The 14,619-nt window shown below is 40.4% G+C and overlaps 1 protein-coding gene across 7 annotated transcripts in view; it reads right to left on the bottom strand.

The window, feature by feature from the left end:
• Positions 1 to 14,619, bottom strand: part of ptpn13 (protein tyrosine phosphatase non-receptor type 13) — a 151,295-nt gene that overhangs the window by 33,141 nt on the left and 103,535 nt on the right. For 5 of the 7 annotated variants that reach the window (XM_061876554.1, XM_061876557.1, XM_061876559.1 and 2 more), the window contains exons 24-26: positions 11,854 to 12,320; positions 6,365 to 6,496; positions 1,084 to 1,177 (exon numbers count right to left, since the gene is read on the bottom strand). In XM_061876554.1, coding sequence (XP_061732538.1) covers positions 1,084 to 1,177; positions 6,365 to 6,496; positions 11,854 to 12,320 — 693 coding nt within the window. The remainder of the gene's footprint in view (positions 1 to 1,083; positions 1,178 to 6,364; positions 6,497 to 11,853; positions 12,321 to 14,619) is intronic. The other 2 variants (XM_061876556.1, XM_061876561.1) reach the window with 2 other exon arrangements.

The raw sequence follows: 14,619 nt of genomic DNA, 5'->3' as shown, positions 1-14,619 counted from the left end.
TTTTGATTTTGCGCAACATGAACAGTCCCTGTGTCAGGGCTGTCAAAATAACATGTTAACTTTTGTTTTTAAACACAAAAAATGATTGCAATAAACACGTACACATTTAGATTAATCATGCAACTTCTTTTGACCGTACAAGTCATTTTACATTCTTGCTATTGGGATCAATGCATACGTCAGTACAAAAATGAGTGTGCTCGCTGGCAAATTTCACACCAACATACAGCCTGAAAAACTTAACATAAAACATTACCAAGTTTTGTGCCAATAAATGACATGCAATTATGTAAAACATTCCTGGATGACATTCTGACAATACAATTTTATTTGTGTACAAATATTGGAGTTTTTTTTAATGCAAATTGTAATTATTCGAGTGAGTGATTGCCTGTGATTAATCAAGATTAACCAAAATTCCAAAATGTGATTAATGAATCTAATCCAATGAATATAATTATTATTACCACTTATGTATTTCATGAAATAAAAAAACATATTTATTGTGTGATAAATATCTTGAAATGATCTTTTATGCGTGCCAATTGGCCACAAAAGCTTTAAATAATGGTCATGATTACTACATGTGTCAGGACACAGAAAGTCTGCTTTACATCTATGGTGTGAGTTTTCCTTGCCCTTATGAGGGCCTACCGAGGATGTCGTAGTGGTTTGTGTTGTGGTTTGTGCAGCCCTTTGAGACACTAGTGATTTTGGGCTATATAAATGAACATTGATTGATTGATTGATTGATAATAAATACTATAAATACTTTGGATAAAGACTTGGCAAATCGTGGGATTAAATGTTTTTTTTTTACATCTCATCAACAGTTCTCATTCACAATGGACCAGACAATTGCGATTGGTCAAATATTCACATTCAACTTACAATTTTTTTAATCAAGTTTACGTAGCCCTCCAAAAATAATATCGTTACGGAACCCCTCAAAATAAGCACCAATCTGAAAATATCGCCTTCTTCTTTGAAGGTGCCGTCTTTATCTTCCTTCATTGATAGTCCAACATGTGCACAGTTTTATTAATAAAGCCCCTGGTCTTGGTTATTTACAACATTGTTTACCTTTCTGTATCCTTCCGTCAAGGTCTGCAGCACCTTCTGGCATAATGGCCTTCACGTAGATGCCTCCATGCTGAATAGTTGTGTTCACGCCTCCCTTTTGGGGAAAAAGGAAAGCCATAGTTTAAACACTCATTAGTCAAAGACAATAATAGTAATTCATTTGCATGGGGATGGATGGGTGTGTGTGGGTATGTAGGCCTACTGAAGTAAAAACTAGTATTCATGCTTTCTCATTACTATATGCTTTGATTCAACATCAGACCAGATCTATGGCATGCAATATTAATCAGTTAAAAAGTAAAATGATTTGTCACTCTAACTATTAAAAAATAAAATGCAGCATTTTCTGAAATAGTGGCCAGGACTGTTTATGTAGAGCAAGATCTAACCCTGTTTGTTTGATTAAAATTTTGTGTCGTTTTTAAAGACAAAGCTTTGTGTTGCTATTATGAGCTGATGTCAACATTTAGTTATTTTCCTCATTTTGCGTTTTACTGTTTCCCCAATTTTTGCTGGTGTTTTTATTTTTGTAAAGTGCCTAAGGCCAATGACTTAAAAGTCGCAAGCCACAGATGGCTCCTGTGCCACACTTTGGGGACCCCAGCTGGAGAAGCTAACTGTTTATGGCCACTATAGTCTTAGTACTATAGTGTATTTGTTCATCCTATGGTCACATTAGGGATGAGAGTCAGCTTATGTCAGCGGGGAAGTCCATCTTTAGTTGCTGCCTTGTTTTATCATATATTATTGTTTTTTCACATGTCAATGTATTGTAATAATCCCAGGAATGCAGGCTCATACAACTTCTCCGTTTTATCGTATCTTTATTGCACAAGATGCAAAACAACCATACAACAGCACTCATGTGTCTTTCCAACCGACTTCCCGGGCAACTCGAACACCCACACCCCCTATCAACGACGTCACTTCCCCATATCTTCCCGGAAGTCCCGCCCCCCGGCCAAAGCCATTCGCTAACACCCCGTAGCAGCCGCTACACCACCCCCCCCTTACAAAAAGTCCTCGCCCTCGAGGACTGACCCGTAAGGCAACATTTGGTGACATCACAACAGCATGTAAATCAGAGCAACACATTAGTGCAAACAAAACAATGTAGACAACGTAACCTTTACATCACACAAAACAGGTTTACAACACCCCCACCCAATTTTCCCTAGTCTAAGGACACCACAAAGTCTTGCAAGCGGTCCGGAGGCCTCTTTTTCCGCCTCGGCCGCTCCCTTCCAGTCCCCAGGAATGGGACAACTGGGTCAGGTGTGCCAGTCCTCGGGAGGGAGCTGGAAGGGGCGGGGGACACAAGGGGAGGGGAAATTGGTTCTTCCTGGAGCGTAAACGGGGTATTGGGAACGGGCTGGGTGGGCAAGGGAGAGGTCACCTGTGTATCCGAGGCAGGGGAAGGGGGACCCCCCCGGTAGGGGGATAGTCTGTCTCTGTGGAGGGCCACTTTCCTTCCCCGGGGGGGCAGCTGGACACGATACACAACCTCTCCCAGCTTCTGGAGTATCCTACAGGGCCCTGTCCATTTGCTGTCCAGCTTGGGACTGCGGCCCTTCTTCCGAATCGGGTTGTAAACCCAGACCAACTCGCCTGGCACGAAGTCCCTCCCTCGGGTCGTCATGTCATAGTAGCGTTTTTGTTTCACACCAGCTTCCTGCAGCCGCTCCCGAGCAAAACTGTGGGCTGAGTCCAGCCGGTCCTGTAATTTCCTGGCGTACTCTGGTCCTGCAGCGAAGGCCGGGGCATCAGGAGGGCGGCCAAAGGCCAGCTCTGCTGGTGTGCGCATCTCTCTCCCTAACATGAGAAGCGCCGGTGTGCACTCCGTGGATTCCTGGACAGCAGAGCGACACGCCATCAGCACCAGCGGTAGGTGTTCGTCCCAGTCACGCTGGTGGCGGGAGGTGACAATGGCGAGCTGGTCTCCCAGGTTGCGGTGGAAACGCTCCACCAACCCATCACTCTGAGGGTGCAATGGGGTAGTGCGGGTTTTGTGGATACCCAGGCGCTCGCACAAGGCGGAAAACACCCGGGACTCAAAGTTCGTGCCCCGGTCACTGTGCAGAGACGCCATAACGCCAAACCGACTTATCATGCCGCCCACCAGGGCATCAGCAATGGTCTCTGCCTCCTGGTTGGGAATGGCGTATGCCTCTGGCCATTTTGTAAAATAGTCAATGGCGGAAAGGACATAGCGGTTCCCCTTGTCCGACCGTGGGTAGGGCCCCGTAATGTCAATCCCCACCCTGTCCATGGGGCACCCCACTGGGAACTGTTGGAGCGGCGCCTGTGAGCGCCCAGTGGGGCCTTTGCGGGCAACGCAGGGGTCGCAGCGGCGGCAGAAATCATCCACATCCCACTTCTGACACCAGTGTAATAATCCCAGGAATGCAGGCTCATACAACTTCTCCGTTTTATCGTATCTTTATTGCACAAGATGCAAAACAACCATACAACAGCACTCATGTGTCTTTCCAACCGACTTCCCGGTCAACTCGAACACCCACACCCCCTATCAACGACGTCACTTCCCTATATCTTCCCGGAAGTCCCGTCCCCCGGCCAAAGCCATTCGCTAACACCCCGTAGCAGCCGCTACAGTATGTACAAAAAATCAACACAAAATCCATACTTTGGAGCAAAGTTCGCGGACTGTTGTATTTAGCGTGTTAGCTTACCCTCGCAGGCGAGCGAGGATTGCCGTGGTCCCTTGGTTGAAGGAAGAGTTCTTTGACATTGGATGCTATAAAATGTTTGATGCGTTACAGCTGTCAACCATAATGAATTGTTGCAGCTTAATGATTTTTGTGCACGTCATGCCACTTGCTCGGTGTGTGGCTGAAGAGAGAGAAGCGAGTTTAGCGGGCCTGTTCAGGGTTTAAAATGTGTGCCTGTTGGCCGGTCTGTTGGCCACTCTCTGGGTAAGGGTGTCACTGATGACATCATTCATTCATCCATTTTCTACCGCCTGTCCCTTTTGGGCGAAAGGCGGAGTACACGCTGGACAAGTCGCCACCTCATCACAGGGCCAACACAGATGACAACATTCACACTCACATTCACACACTAGGGCCAATTTAGTGTTGCCAATCAAACTATCCCCAGGTGCATGTCTTTGAAAGTGGGAGGAAGCCGGAGTACCCGGAGGGAACCCATGCAGTCACGGGGAGAACATGCAAACTCCACAGATAAAGATCCCGAGCCCGGGATTGAACCTAGGGCTACTCTGGACCTTCATATTGTGAGGCAGATGCACTAACCCCTGTTCCATATAATGTTAAAATTTATATAAATATATATTTATATTAAGGGTGTAGCGGTACGTGTATTTATATTGAACCGTTTCGGTACGGGGGTTCCGGTTCGGTTTGGAGGTGTACCGAACGAGTTTCCACACGAACATATGAAGTAGCCGCCTAAGCTACAGTCTTAACAAGCTGCTTCGCTCCGTTCTGCCTCTGTCTCCTACACAGCACTCAGCATTGTCCCACCCACACAACCATCTGATTGGTAACATATATAGCGGTAACAGCCAATCAGCAGTGCGTATTCAGAGCGGTAACAACCAATCAGCAGTGCGTATTCAGAGCGGTAACAACCAATCAGCAGTGCGTATTCAGAGCGCATGTAGTCAGCGCTTCAGCGTCGAGCAGATAGGTGTTTAGCAGGTGAGCAGCGGACTCTCCCCAAATGATAAAAAATACCTCAAAGTCAAAGTTCTAGATGACGTTCTACAAACAAACTGCAGCTCAGCTCGCTCCCAGTCCTGGCTTGAGGTGAAGGCTAATTAACTTTGGGCGTGTGTTAGCTCATTGTGCGGTGTGTGTGTGTGTGTGCGTGCATGTATGGTAGTGATATAATAATGTAAGCGCATCATTAAGCCTACATGAAATCCATGGTGTTCAGGGATGAATAGTATCTCCTATTGCTGTTGTACTATTTTTTCAGCGATAGTTACATTAATCATTAGTAATTTAGCCGCCTAGTTTGAATGGCAGGGTCCCTGCTATCACATGTTGATAAAAATATAACATTTACATAATACAAATCAACTACAGGCTTCCCAAATGCTGTAGTAAATTAAGCATGATGGGTTGACTTGAAACTGTTTGTTGCGCGGCGTGGCGCAGTGGGGAGAGTGGCTGTGCGCAACCCGAGGGTCCCTGGTTCAATCCCCACCTAGTACCAACCTCGTCACGTCCGTTGTGTCCTGAGCAAGACACTTCACCCTTGCTCCTGATGGGTGCTGGTTAGCGCCTTGCATGGCAGCTCCCTCCATCAGTGTGTGAATGTGTGTGTGAATGGGTAAATGTGAAAGTAGTGTCAAAGCGCTTTGAGTACCTTGAAGGTAGAAAAGCGCTATACAGCAACTCATTTATCATTTATTTATATAATATATAAATATCTCGCTCTCAATTAGTTATGATGTGCAATTTAGTAGTATAATATTATTTCATGATACACTATTACAATTAGAATAGTTGAAAAGACACAGTATGTCGTTGAATAGCAGATGCCAGTCACCCTCTGCATAGCGTTATAGCCAGAGGAGCCTGTTCAGTGCTAGACTGCTTCATCCCAAGTGCAGGACTAATAGACTCAAAAACTCCTTTGTCCCACACGCCAATAGACTGTACAACTCCTCTCTGGGGCGGGGGGTACAAGGATGACAGGGGATGCAAAACAATAACAGTGCAGTGCGTTTTCATGACATGGTCACTACTGCCTACTTTCTCTTGTTATAGTCTTATTTTACTGTTGTATTTTTATTCCCATTGTTGCTTTTTATTTTTTATTCTTATTGTAATATTTCTCCATTTTGTTTCCATTTAAATCCCCATTATTTACTTTTTATAAATTGATCTCAACTCTGTACATTGCTGCTGGAATTTAAATTTTCCTGAAAGAGCTCTCCTGAAGGTATCAATAAAGTACTATCTATCTATCTATCTTGAATAGTACGTGTTATATAAATAAATGAGCCCATGCCAAGCATTAAGATCATGAATAAAGCTTAAAATAAATGGAGCTAAATTAGTGGTGCTCTGGTTTGAAATCTCTACAATATTGCATTGCATAGGTATTTTAGTAAACAAAAACATAGCATGCAAAGTGAATGAAAGAACCAAGTTCCCAACAAGCACTTCCAGATTTAACTCCAATTGGCAAAGCAAGCCAAACCCAGCAGACAGACAACCCAATCAACATCAGTGCAATGAGATAATGAGGGAGTGGGGAACGGGTCCAAGAAAGAGAGAGTGAAAACCTTGCCGAACAGTACCGTGACACTTATGCCCAGGCTGCTGTCTTTTTTCGACAGCACAATGTCAAATAGTTCCCCGGGGTGGAGACTATTGACCCCTGGGGCATTACCATTTAACATTTCCATGTTGTTGTCCTGCAAACAGAGAAGAGGGCATGACGTTGAATTAGTACAAGCTGGAACATGCAGCAAGAGAGAGAGAGAGTGATATATATATATATACAGGCACATGTATATATATATATACACACATGTATATATATATATACATATATATACGTGTATATATATACATATATACGTGTATATATATACATATATATACGTGTATATATATATACATATACATACACATATATACATACACATGTATATATATATATATATATATATATATATATATATATATATATACACACATATATTTATATACATATATACATACATATATACATATAGACATACATATATACATATATATATACATACATATATATATACATATATATATATACATATACATACATATATATACACATATACATACATATATATACACATATACATATATATATATACATACATACATATATATACACATACATACATACATATACATATACATATATATATATATACATATACATATACATATATATATACATATATACATATATACATATATATATATATATATATATATATATATATATATATATATATATATATATATATATATATATATATATATTCAGAGAGCGAGAGCAAGAGAGAGCGAGAGGAGGTAGTGGAAGAGGCTGACATGCAGTTTTTGTACATGTAATAAAAAGCCTCGGATTGGTATTCGAGATTCAATGAGAGGCACAGGTGAAAACAAATACGTAATTAGTTGCAGCAGGCAGATGGCACAAGAATAACAGATGCACAAATGTGGATGAGGGATGGACATATTGAGTCAAAATGGAGTGCACTACTTGCCTTAGGCTCTGCTGATTCAGTTTGCTCAAAAAGATGGCAAACTACTTAAAGGAAAATCAAGACAATTAATTAACCAGTCAATCAGTTACACATACAGTATTGAAATGTGGATATTAATAACCGATATAAAGCTTTGTTGCCTTTAAAACAAAGCGTACCTGCAGGCTGTTTTTACTTCAAAAGTTTAGTATACATGACATTCATTTATATGACATATATTATTAAGGCTGTCAAAAATAACGAGTTAATTCATGCGAGTAATCATGTAAAATCTTTCTAAAAATGTACCCAGACTGGTAAATCAAAACTGTTTTGAGCAAATAAATTATGTGGATTCAAGTAACATGTTTAAAAATGTTTTCCTGTATGACATTCTGACAGTAAAATTGCATTGTAGGTTTTTTAAGTTATTTAAATTATGCAAGCGAGTAATAACCTGTGTTTAATGAAATGTGTTTTGGCACAACTGCAGCTTTTATTAGATGAAAATAGCACTTTAGATCCATTTCAGTTTGGATACAAAGCTTTGCACAGTACTGAATCTGCACTTTTAAAAGTTTTTAATTACTTGCTTTTAATTTCTGATTCTGGCAGATGAGCTATTGTAGTGCTTTTAAAAACCCCCGTTTACATATGAGTTGGGAAATTGTGTTAGATGTAAATATAAATGAAATACAATGATTTGCAAATCATTTTAAACCCATATTCAATTAAATGCACTACAAAGACAAGATATTTGATGTTCAAACTCATAAACTTTATTTTTTTTTAAAAATAATAATTAACTTAGAATTTTATGGCTGCAACACGTGGCAAAGTAGTTGGGAAAGGGCATGTTCACCACTGTGTTACATCACATTTTCTTTTAACAACACTCAATAAACGTTTGGGAACTGAGGAAACTAATTGTTGAAGCTTACAAAGTGGAATTCTTTACCATTCTTGCTTGATGTACAGCTTAAGTTGTTCAACAGTCCGGGGTCTTGTTGTCGTATTTTAAGCTTCATAATGCGCCACACATTTTCGATGGGAGACATGTCTGGACTGCAGGCGGGCCAGGAAAGTACCCGCACTTTTTTTTACTACGAAGCCACACTGTTGTAACACGTGGCTTGGCATTGTTTTGCTGAAATAAGCAGGGGCGTCCATGATAACATTGCTTGGATGACAACATATGTTGCTCCAAAACCTGTACGGACCCTTCAGCATCAATGGTGCCTTCACAGATGTGTTAGTTACCCATGCCTTGGGCACTAATACACCCCCATACCATCACAGATGCTGGCTTTTGAACTTTGCGCCTATAACAATCCGGATGGTTATTTTCCTCTTTGTTCTGGAGGACATCACGTCCACAGTTTCCAAATATAATTTGAAATGGGGATTCGTCAAACCACAGAACACTTTTCCCCTCTGCATCAGACCATCTTAGATGAGCTCGGGCCCAGCAAAGCCGGCGGCGTTCCTGGGTGTTGTTGATAAATGGCTTTCGCTTTGCATAGTAGAGTTCTAACTTGCACTTACAGATGTAGCGCCTAACTGTAGTTACTGACAGTGGTTTTATGAAGTGTTCCTGAGCCCATGGGATGATATCCTTTACACACTGATGTCGGGTTTTGATGCAGTACCGCCTGAGAGATCAAAGGTCCGTAATATCATCGCTTACGTGCAGTGATTTCTCCAGATTCTCTAAACCTTTTGATGATTTTACGGACCGTAGATGGTAAAATCCCTAAATTCCTTGCAATAACTCGTTGAGAAATGTTGTTCAAAAACTGTTGGACAATTTGCTTACAAATTGGTGACCCTCGCTCCATCCTTCTTTGTGAATTACTTAGCATTTCATGGAAGCTGTTCTTATACCCAATCATGGCACCCACCTGTTCCCAATTAGCCTGCACACCTGTGGGATGTTCCAAATAAGTGTTTGATGAGCATTCCTAAACTTTTTCAGTATTTATTGCCACCTTTCCCAACTTCTTTGTCACGTGTTGCTGGCATCAAATTCTAAAGTTAATGATTATTTCCACAAAAAAAATGTTTATCAGTTTTAAAATCAAATATGTTGTCTTTGTTGCATATTCAACTGAATATGGGTTGAAAATGATTTGCAAATCATTATTTTCCATTTATATTCACATCTAACACATTTTCCCAACTCATATGGAAACGGGGTTTGTAGATCTCACAGCTGCCTTTGACACAGTTGACCACACAATTCTTTTAGACCGCCTGAAAGACTGTCTGGGTATCAGGGGGACTGCATTGGAGTGGTTCAGATCCTACCTGTCAAGAGAGGTCCTTCTCTGTCAGGCTGGGGGACGCCACCTCTTCTTCTGCTCCGCTTTACTGTGGTGACCCCCAGGGATTTATTCTGGGCTCCATCCTGTTTGCTCTTTATCTCCTCTCTCTTGGAGGGATTTTTAAGAGGCATGGAGTGTCTTATCATATTTATGCAGACGACTGACAACTTTACATGCCGATTTCAAAAGGCCACGGCCCCCTGACACCCCTTCTCACCTGTTTATGCGACGTCAAGGCTTGGTTAGCCCAGAATTTTTTAATAATGAATATGGAAAAACGGAAATTTCAGTTTTTGGTCCGGCCCTCTTTGACTTGGGACCATTGCAAAATGATGTGCGTCCCAAAGTCACCAGCCTTGGCGTCACTATAGACAGTGATTTTAAACTTGACAAACAAGTCAGTGGCCTTTTAAAATTGTGTTTTTATCATCTCTTGTCTTTTAGAAATGCATTTTATGCTGGCATTAGCCAAAAGGTTCTCTCCCGGTTGCAGTTAGTCCCAACTTATAACAGGGGCATGGAAATGTGAGCATAGAACCCCAATTCCCTGAGACTTTGCACTGGCTCCCTGTTCATTTTATAATTTATTTTAAATTGCTGTTTGGTTTTAAATCTTTACATGGACTGGCACCTCATTATATCTCGGACCTCATCCAAATGTACACTCCTGCGGGCGTTGTGAGGTCCGAGAGCAAGCTCCAGCTCGTGGTGCCCAAGACCAGACTTAAAACAAGGGTAACCAGGCCCTTGTCTGTGGTCGGCCCTAAACTCTGGAACACGCCACCCCTCCATGTTCCAAATGCTCCCACAGTAGAGTGTTTTAAGTCTCGCCTTAAGACCCACTTTTATTCTCTGACTTTTAACATTAGGTGAGTTGTGTGGTCCTCTGTGTTTTTAAATTTGTATTTCTATTTATTGTTTTAATTGGTTTTACCCTCAAAACATTTTTTTTATAATATTAATTTTTTTATTGGTTTTATATAGTAATTGAATCTTGTTTTAATATTTTTGTGCAGCACTTTGGAAAACATGTGATGTTTAAATGTGCTATATTTTGGATTGGATTGAATAACCTATGATTAATCATAATTAATCCAAATTCAAAAATGTGATTAATTAGATTTTTTTTTTTTTTTAAATATGGTTTTAAAGCTGTACATTTTAACTAGTAAACAAAAAAATATTGCATTAATCATGTATCAACCATTAATTACCCAATTTATTTTAACCGAGCATGCTTCTTTAATTTAACCACGGACGGTTACTTGAAAGGCTTTGATTGATTGATTGAAACTTTTATTAGTAGATTGCACAGTACAGTACATATTCCGTACAATTGACCACTAAATGGTAACACCTGAATAAGTTTTTCAACTTGTTTAAGTAGTGGGTTGTTATACGGTCAGTGATCAGGTCAATGCATACATCAGTGCAAAGATGCCCAGTGACACAAAAAACACCCAGATGGGACTTTAGATAATAATGTTCCCAAGTTTTGAGCAAATAAATTACGTAAATGTAATAAAACATTTTTTTAAACGTTGGTGTGTGACATTCGGACAATGTAATTGCATTTATGTAAAACTATTCGGGTCTTCTTTTAACTTGGTGTAAAATGTGAAAGCAAGTAATTTACTGTGATCAGAGTACACCCTGGACAAGTTGCCACCTCATCGCAGGGCCAACACAGATAGACAGACAACATTCACACTCACATTCACACACTAGGGCCCATTTAGTGTTGCCAATCAGTCAATCCCCAGGTGCATGTCTTTGGAGGGGAGGAAGCAAGCAGAGACAAGCAATAGAAAAAATGGATGGATGCATGGATGGATTGATGGACAGTTATGACTAATCATAATTCAAAACTGTGATTAATCTGATTTTAAAATGGTGTTAATTTGAAAGCACTAATAATATTATATAATATACAAACTTCTCATCGTATCTACATGATACTGGTTTTGGCAAAATTGCCCACTGTATTCATAGATTTTTCAGTATGTTGCTCCCAGTTTAAAAATTATGGACGGCCATGTTCTAACAACTCGAGAGGGCAGGGGCAGTGCCAATGGTGGTTGCAGCCAAGTAGTGCACACCGTTTAGCCTCAATTGTTTAAAAAAGTGATTAATCAACAATCAAATTTACACTATTTTAAACTCTTAATTTAATATGTTCATTTCAATATCAATCAATAAAATGCAAAGTACCTTTTTGACCTTTACTGTGTCCTGATTATTGGACAGACTCTCCTCATCCATGTCTGAATCTCCCCTGTCAGGCTCCAAAATCTTAGGAACCTCCAAGACTTTAGCCTTCCTGGTTTTGGGTGGCAACGCTGGCGGCGGTGGATCCAATGCGACATCTGGTCGAGGATCTTGGCCGACCGACTCAAATGTGTTATTCGCTCTTTCGAGGCACAGCTGGACTTGACTACAACAAGGTTGTATTATGGTTGGGGTAGAACTGGGGATGTCTCCAGAAGAGAGCTGAGAGCCCAGGGTGTCGTTGGATTGATTGGCAGCGGGGAAAGTGGGTGATGGAGAGCCAGACCTGGACAATTGAGGGATGGAGCGCACTGTTGATGTGTGCATCTCTATGGGAACCTCCAGTTCTCGACGCTTTTTTGCTGGTAGTGCCAACTTGGTCTTGGTTGGACTACAGCCTGATGGAGACTCTGGATGAATAAAAAAACAAACATTAAGAACAGCTAAAATAGTTTACAAATCAGAGGAAAATAAGGTGGTTGACTTCAGTGAGGCTGGTTAGTAGTTCCTGGAGATAGCAGTATTGCACATTACAGTGGTGTCAACTACCACATAACACAAATGTTCATTTATAATGGCGCAATCTGCTGGACATTGTGGGTCACTGTCCCATTTGACCCCAAAAAAGTCGCAAACAAATATAGCTGCAAACATCGAAGGTTTAATTATCAATCTACATTGTGTGTGTGTATATATATATATATATATATATATATATATATATAAAAACCCCGTTTCCATATGAGAAATGAGTTGAGAAATTGTGTTGGATGTAAATATAAATGGAACACAATGATTTGCAAATAATTTTCAACCCATATTCAGTTGAATATGCTACAAGGACAACATATTTGATGTTCAAACTGATAAATATTTTTTGTTTTGCAAATAATCATTAACTTTAGAATTTGATGCCAGCAACACATGACAAACAAGTTGGGAAAGGTGGCAATAAATACTGATAAAGTTGAGGAATGCTCATCAAACACTTATTTGGAACATCCCACAAGTGTGCAGGCTAATTGGGAACAGCTGGGTGCCATGATTGGGTATAAAAATAGCTTCCCAAAAAATGCTCAGTCTTTCATAAGAAAGGATGGGGCAAGGTACACCCCTTTGTCCACAACTGCGTGAGCAAATAATCAAACAGTTTAAAAACAACATTTCTCAAAGTGCAATTGCATAATATCATCAAAAGGTTCAGAGAATCTGGAGAAATCACTCCACGTAAGCAGCATGGCCGGAAACCAACATTGAATGACCGTGACCTTCGATCCCTCAGACGGCACTGGATCAAAAACAGACATCCATCTCAAAGGATATCACCACATGGGCTCAGAAACACTTCAGAAAACCACTGTCACTAAATACAGTTGGTCGCTACATCTGTAAGTGCAAGTTAAAGCTCTACTATGCAAAGCGAAAGCCATTTATTAACAACATCCAGAAACACCGCCGGCTTCTCTGGGCCCGAGATCCTCTAAGATGGACTGATGCAAAGTGAAAAAGTGTTCTGTGGTCTGACGAGTCCACATTTCAAATTGTTTTTGGAAATATTCGACATCGTGTCATCCGGACCAAAGGGGAAGCGAACCATCCAGACTGTTATCGATGTGAAGTTCAAAAGCCAGCCTCTGTGATGGTATGGGGGTGAATTTGTGCCCAAGGCATGGGTAACTTACACATCTGTGAAGGCATCATTAATGCTGAAAGGTACATACAGGTTTTGGAACAACATATGCTGCCATCTAAGCGCCGTCTTTTTCATGGACGCGCCTGCTTATTTCAACCAGATAATGCCAAGCCACATTCAGCACGTGTTACAACAGCGTGGCTTCGTAAAAAAAGAGTGCGGGTACTTTCCTGGCCCGCCTGCAGTCCAGACCTGTCCCCCATCGAAAATGTGTGGCGCATTCTGAAGCGTAAAGTACGACAGCGGAGACCCCGGACTGTTGAACGACTGAAGCTCTACATAAAACAAGAATGGGAAAGAATTCCATTTTCAAAGCTTCAACCATTAGTTTCCTCAGTTCCCAAACGTTTATTGAGTGTTGTTAAAAGAAAAGGTGATGTAACACAGTGGTGAACATGCCCTTTCCCAACTACTTTGGCAAGTGTTGCAGCCATTAAATTCTAAGTTAATTATTATTTGCAAAAAAAAAAAAAAAAGTTTATGAGTTTGAACATCAACTATCCTGTCTTTGTAGTGCATTCAATTGAATATGGGTTGAAAAGGATTTACAAATCATTGTATTCCGTTTATATTTACATCTAACACAATTTCCCAACTCTTAATGTTGAAAAACATATTTAAAAGTTATTTTGATGCTCAAACTATGAAAATATTAGTGATTCCTATTTAGCGGAAATGCTTTCATCGTGACCATGTACTCAACCAATTAACAGTGATAAATAACAGACAACTTTACCCTGAATATAAGACTACCCTGAATATAAATTGACTCCTCTTTTTCAAGAATGTTAAAACAAATATATATGACGACAAAACCAAAGATAACAAAGCCAAAATGTTTGTGGTTTAAAATCATGTTTTCAAAATCAGTGAAATAGCAGCTGTGAGAGTGCAGTAAAAAAATATGTAATATTTCTTAGCTGCTGGACAGTTAATTGAGGACTGTGCATTACTGTATTAATCACCATTATCTTAAAATTAGCTTCATAAGTCCCCCTCTGTTGTTTGCTACCTTG

This window comes from Nerophis ophidion, linkage group LG17 (assembly GCF_033978795.1).
Source record: "Nerophis ophidion isolate RoL-2023_Sa linkage group LG17, RoL_Noph_v1.0, whole genome shotgun sequence".
Taxonomy (NCBI): Eukaryota; Metazoa; Chordata; class Actinopteri; order Syngnathiformes; family Syngnathidae; genus Nerophis; species Nerophis ophidion.
Note: the sequence above shows the minus strand (reverse complement) of the source record. Positions and strands in the feature narration are given on the sequence as shown.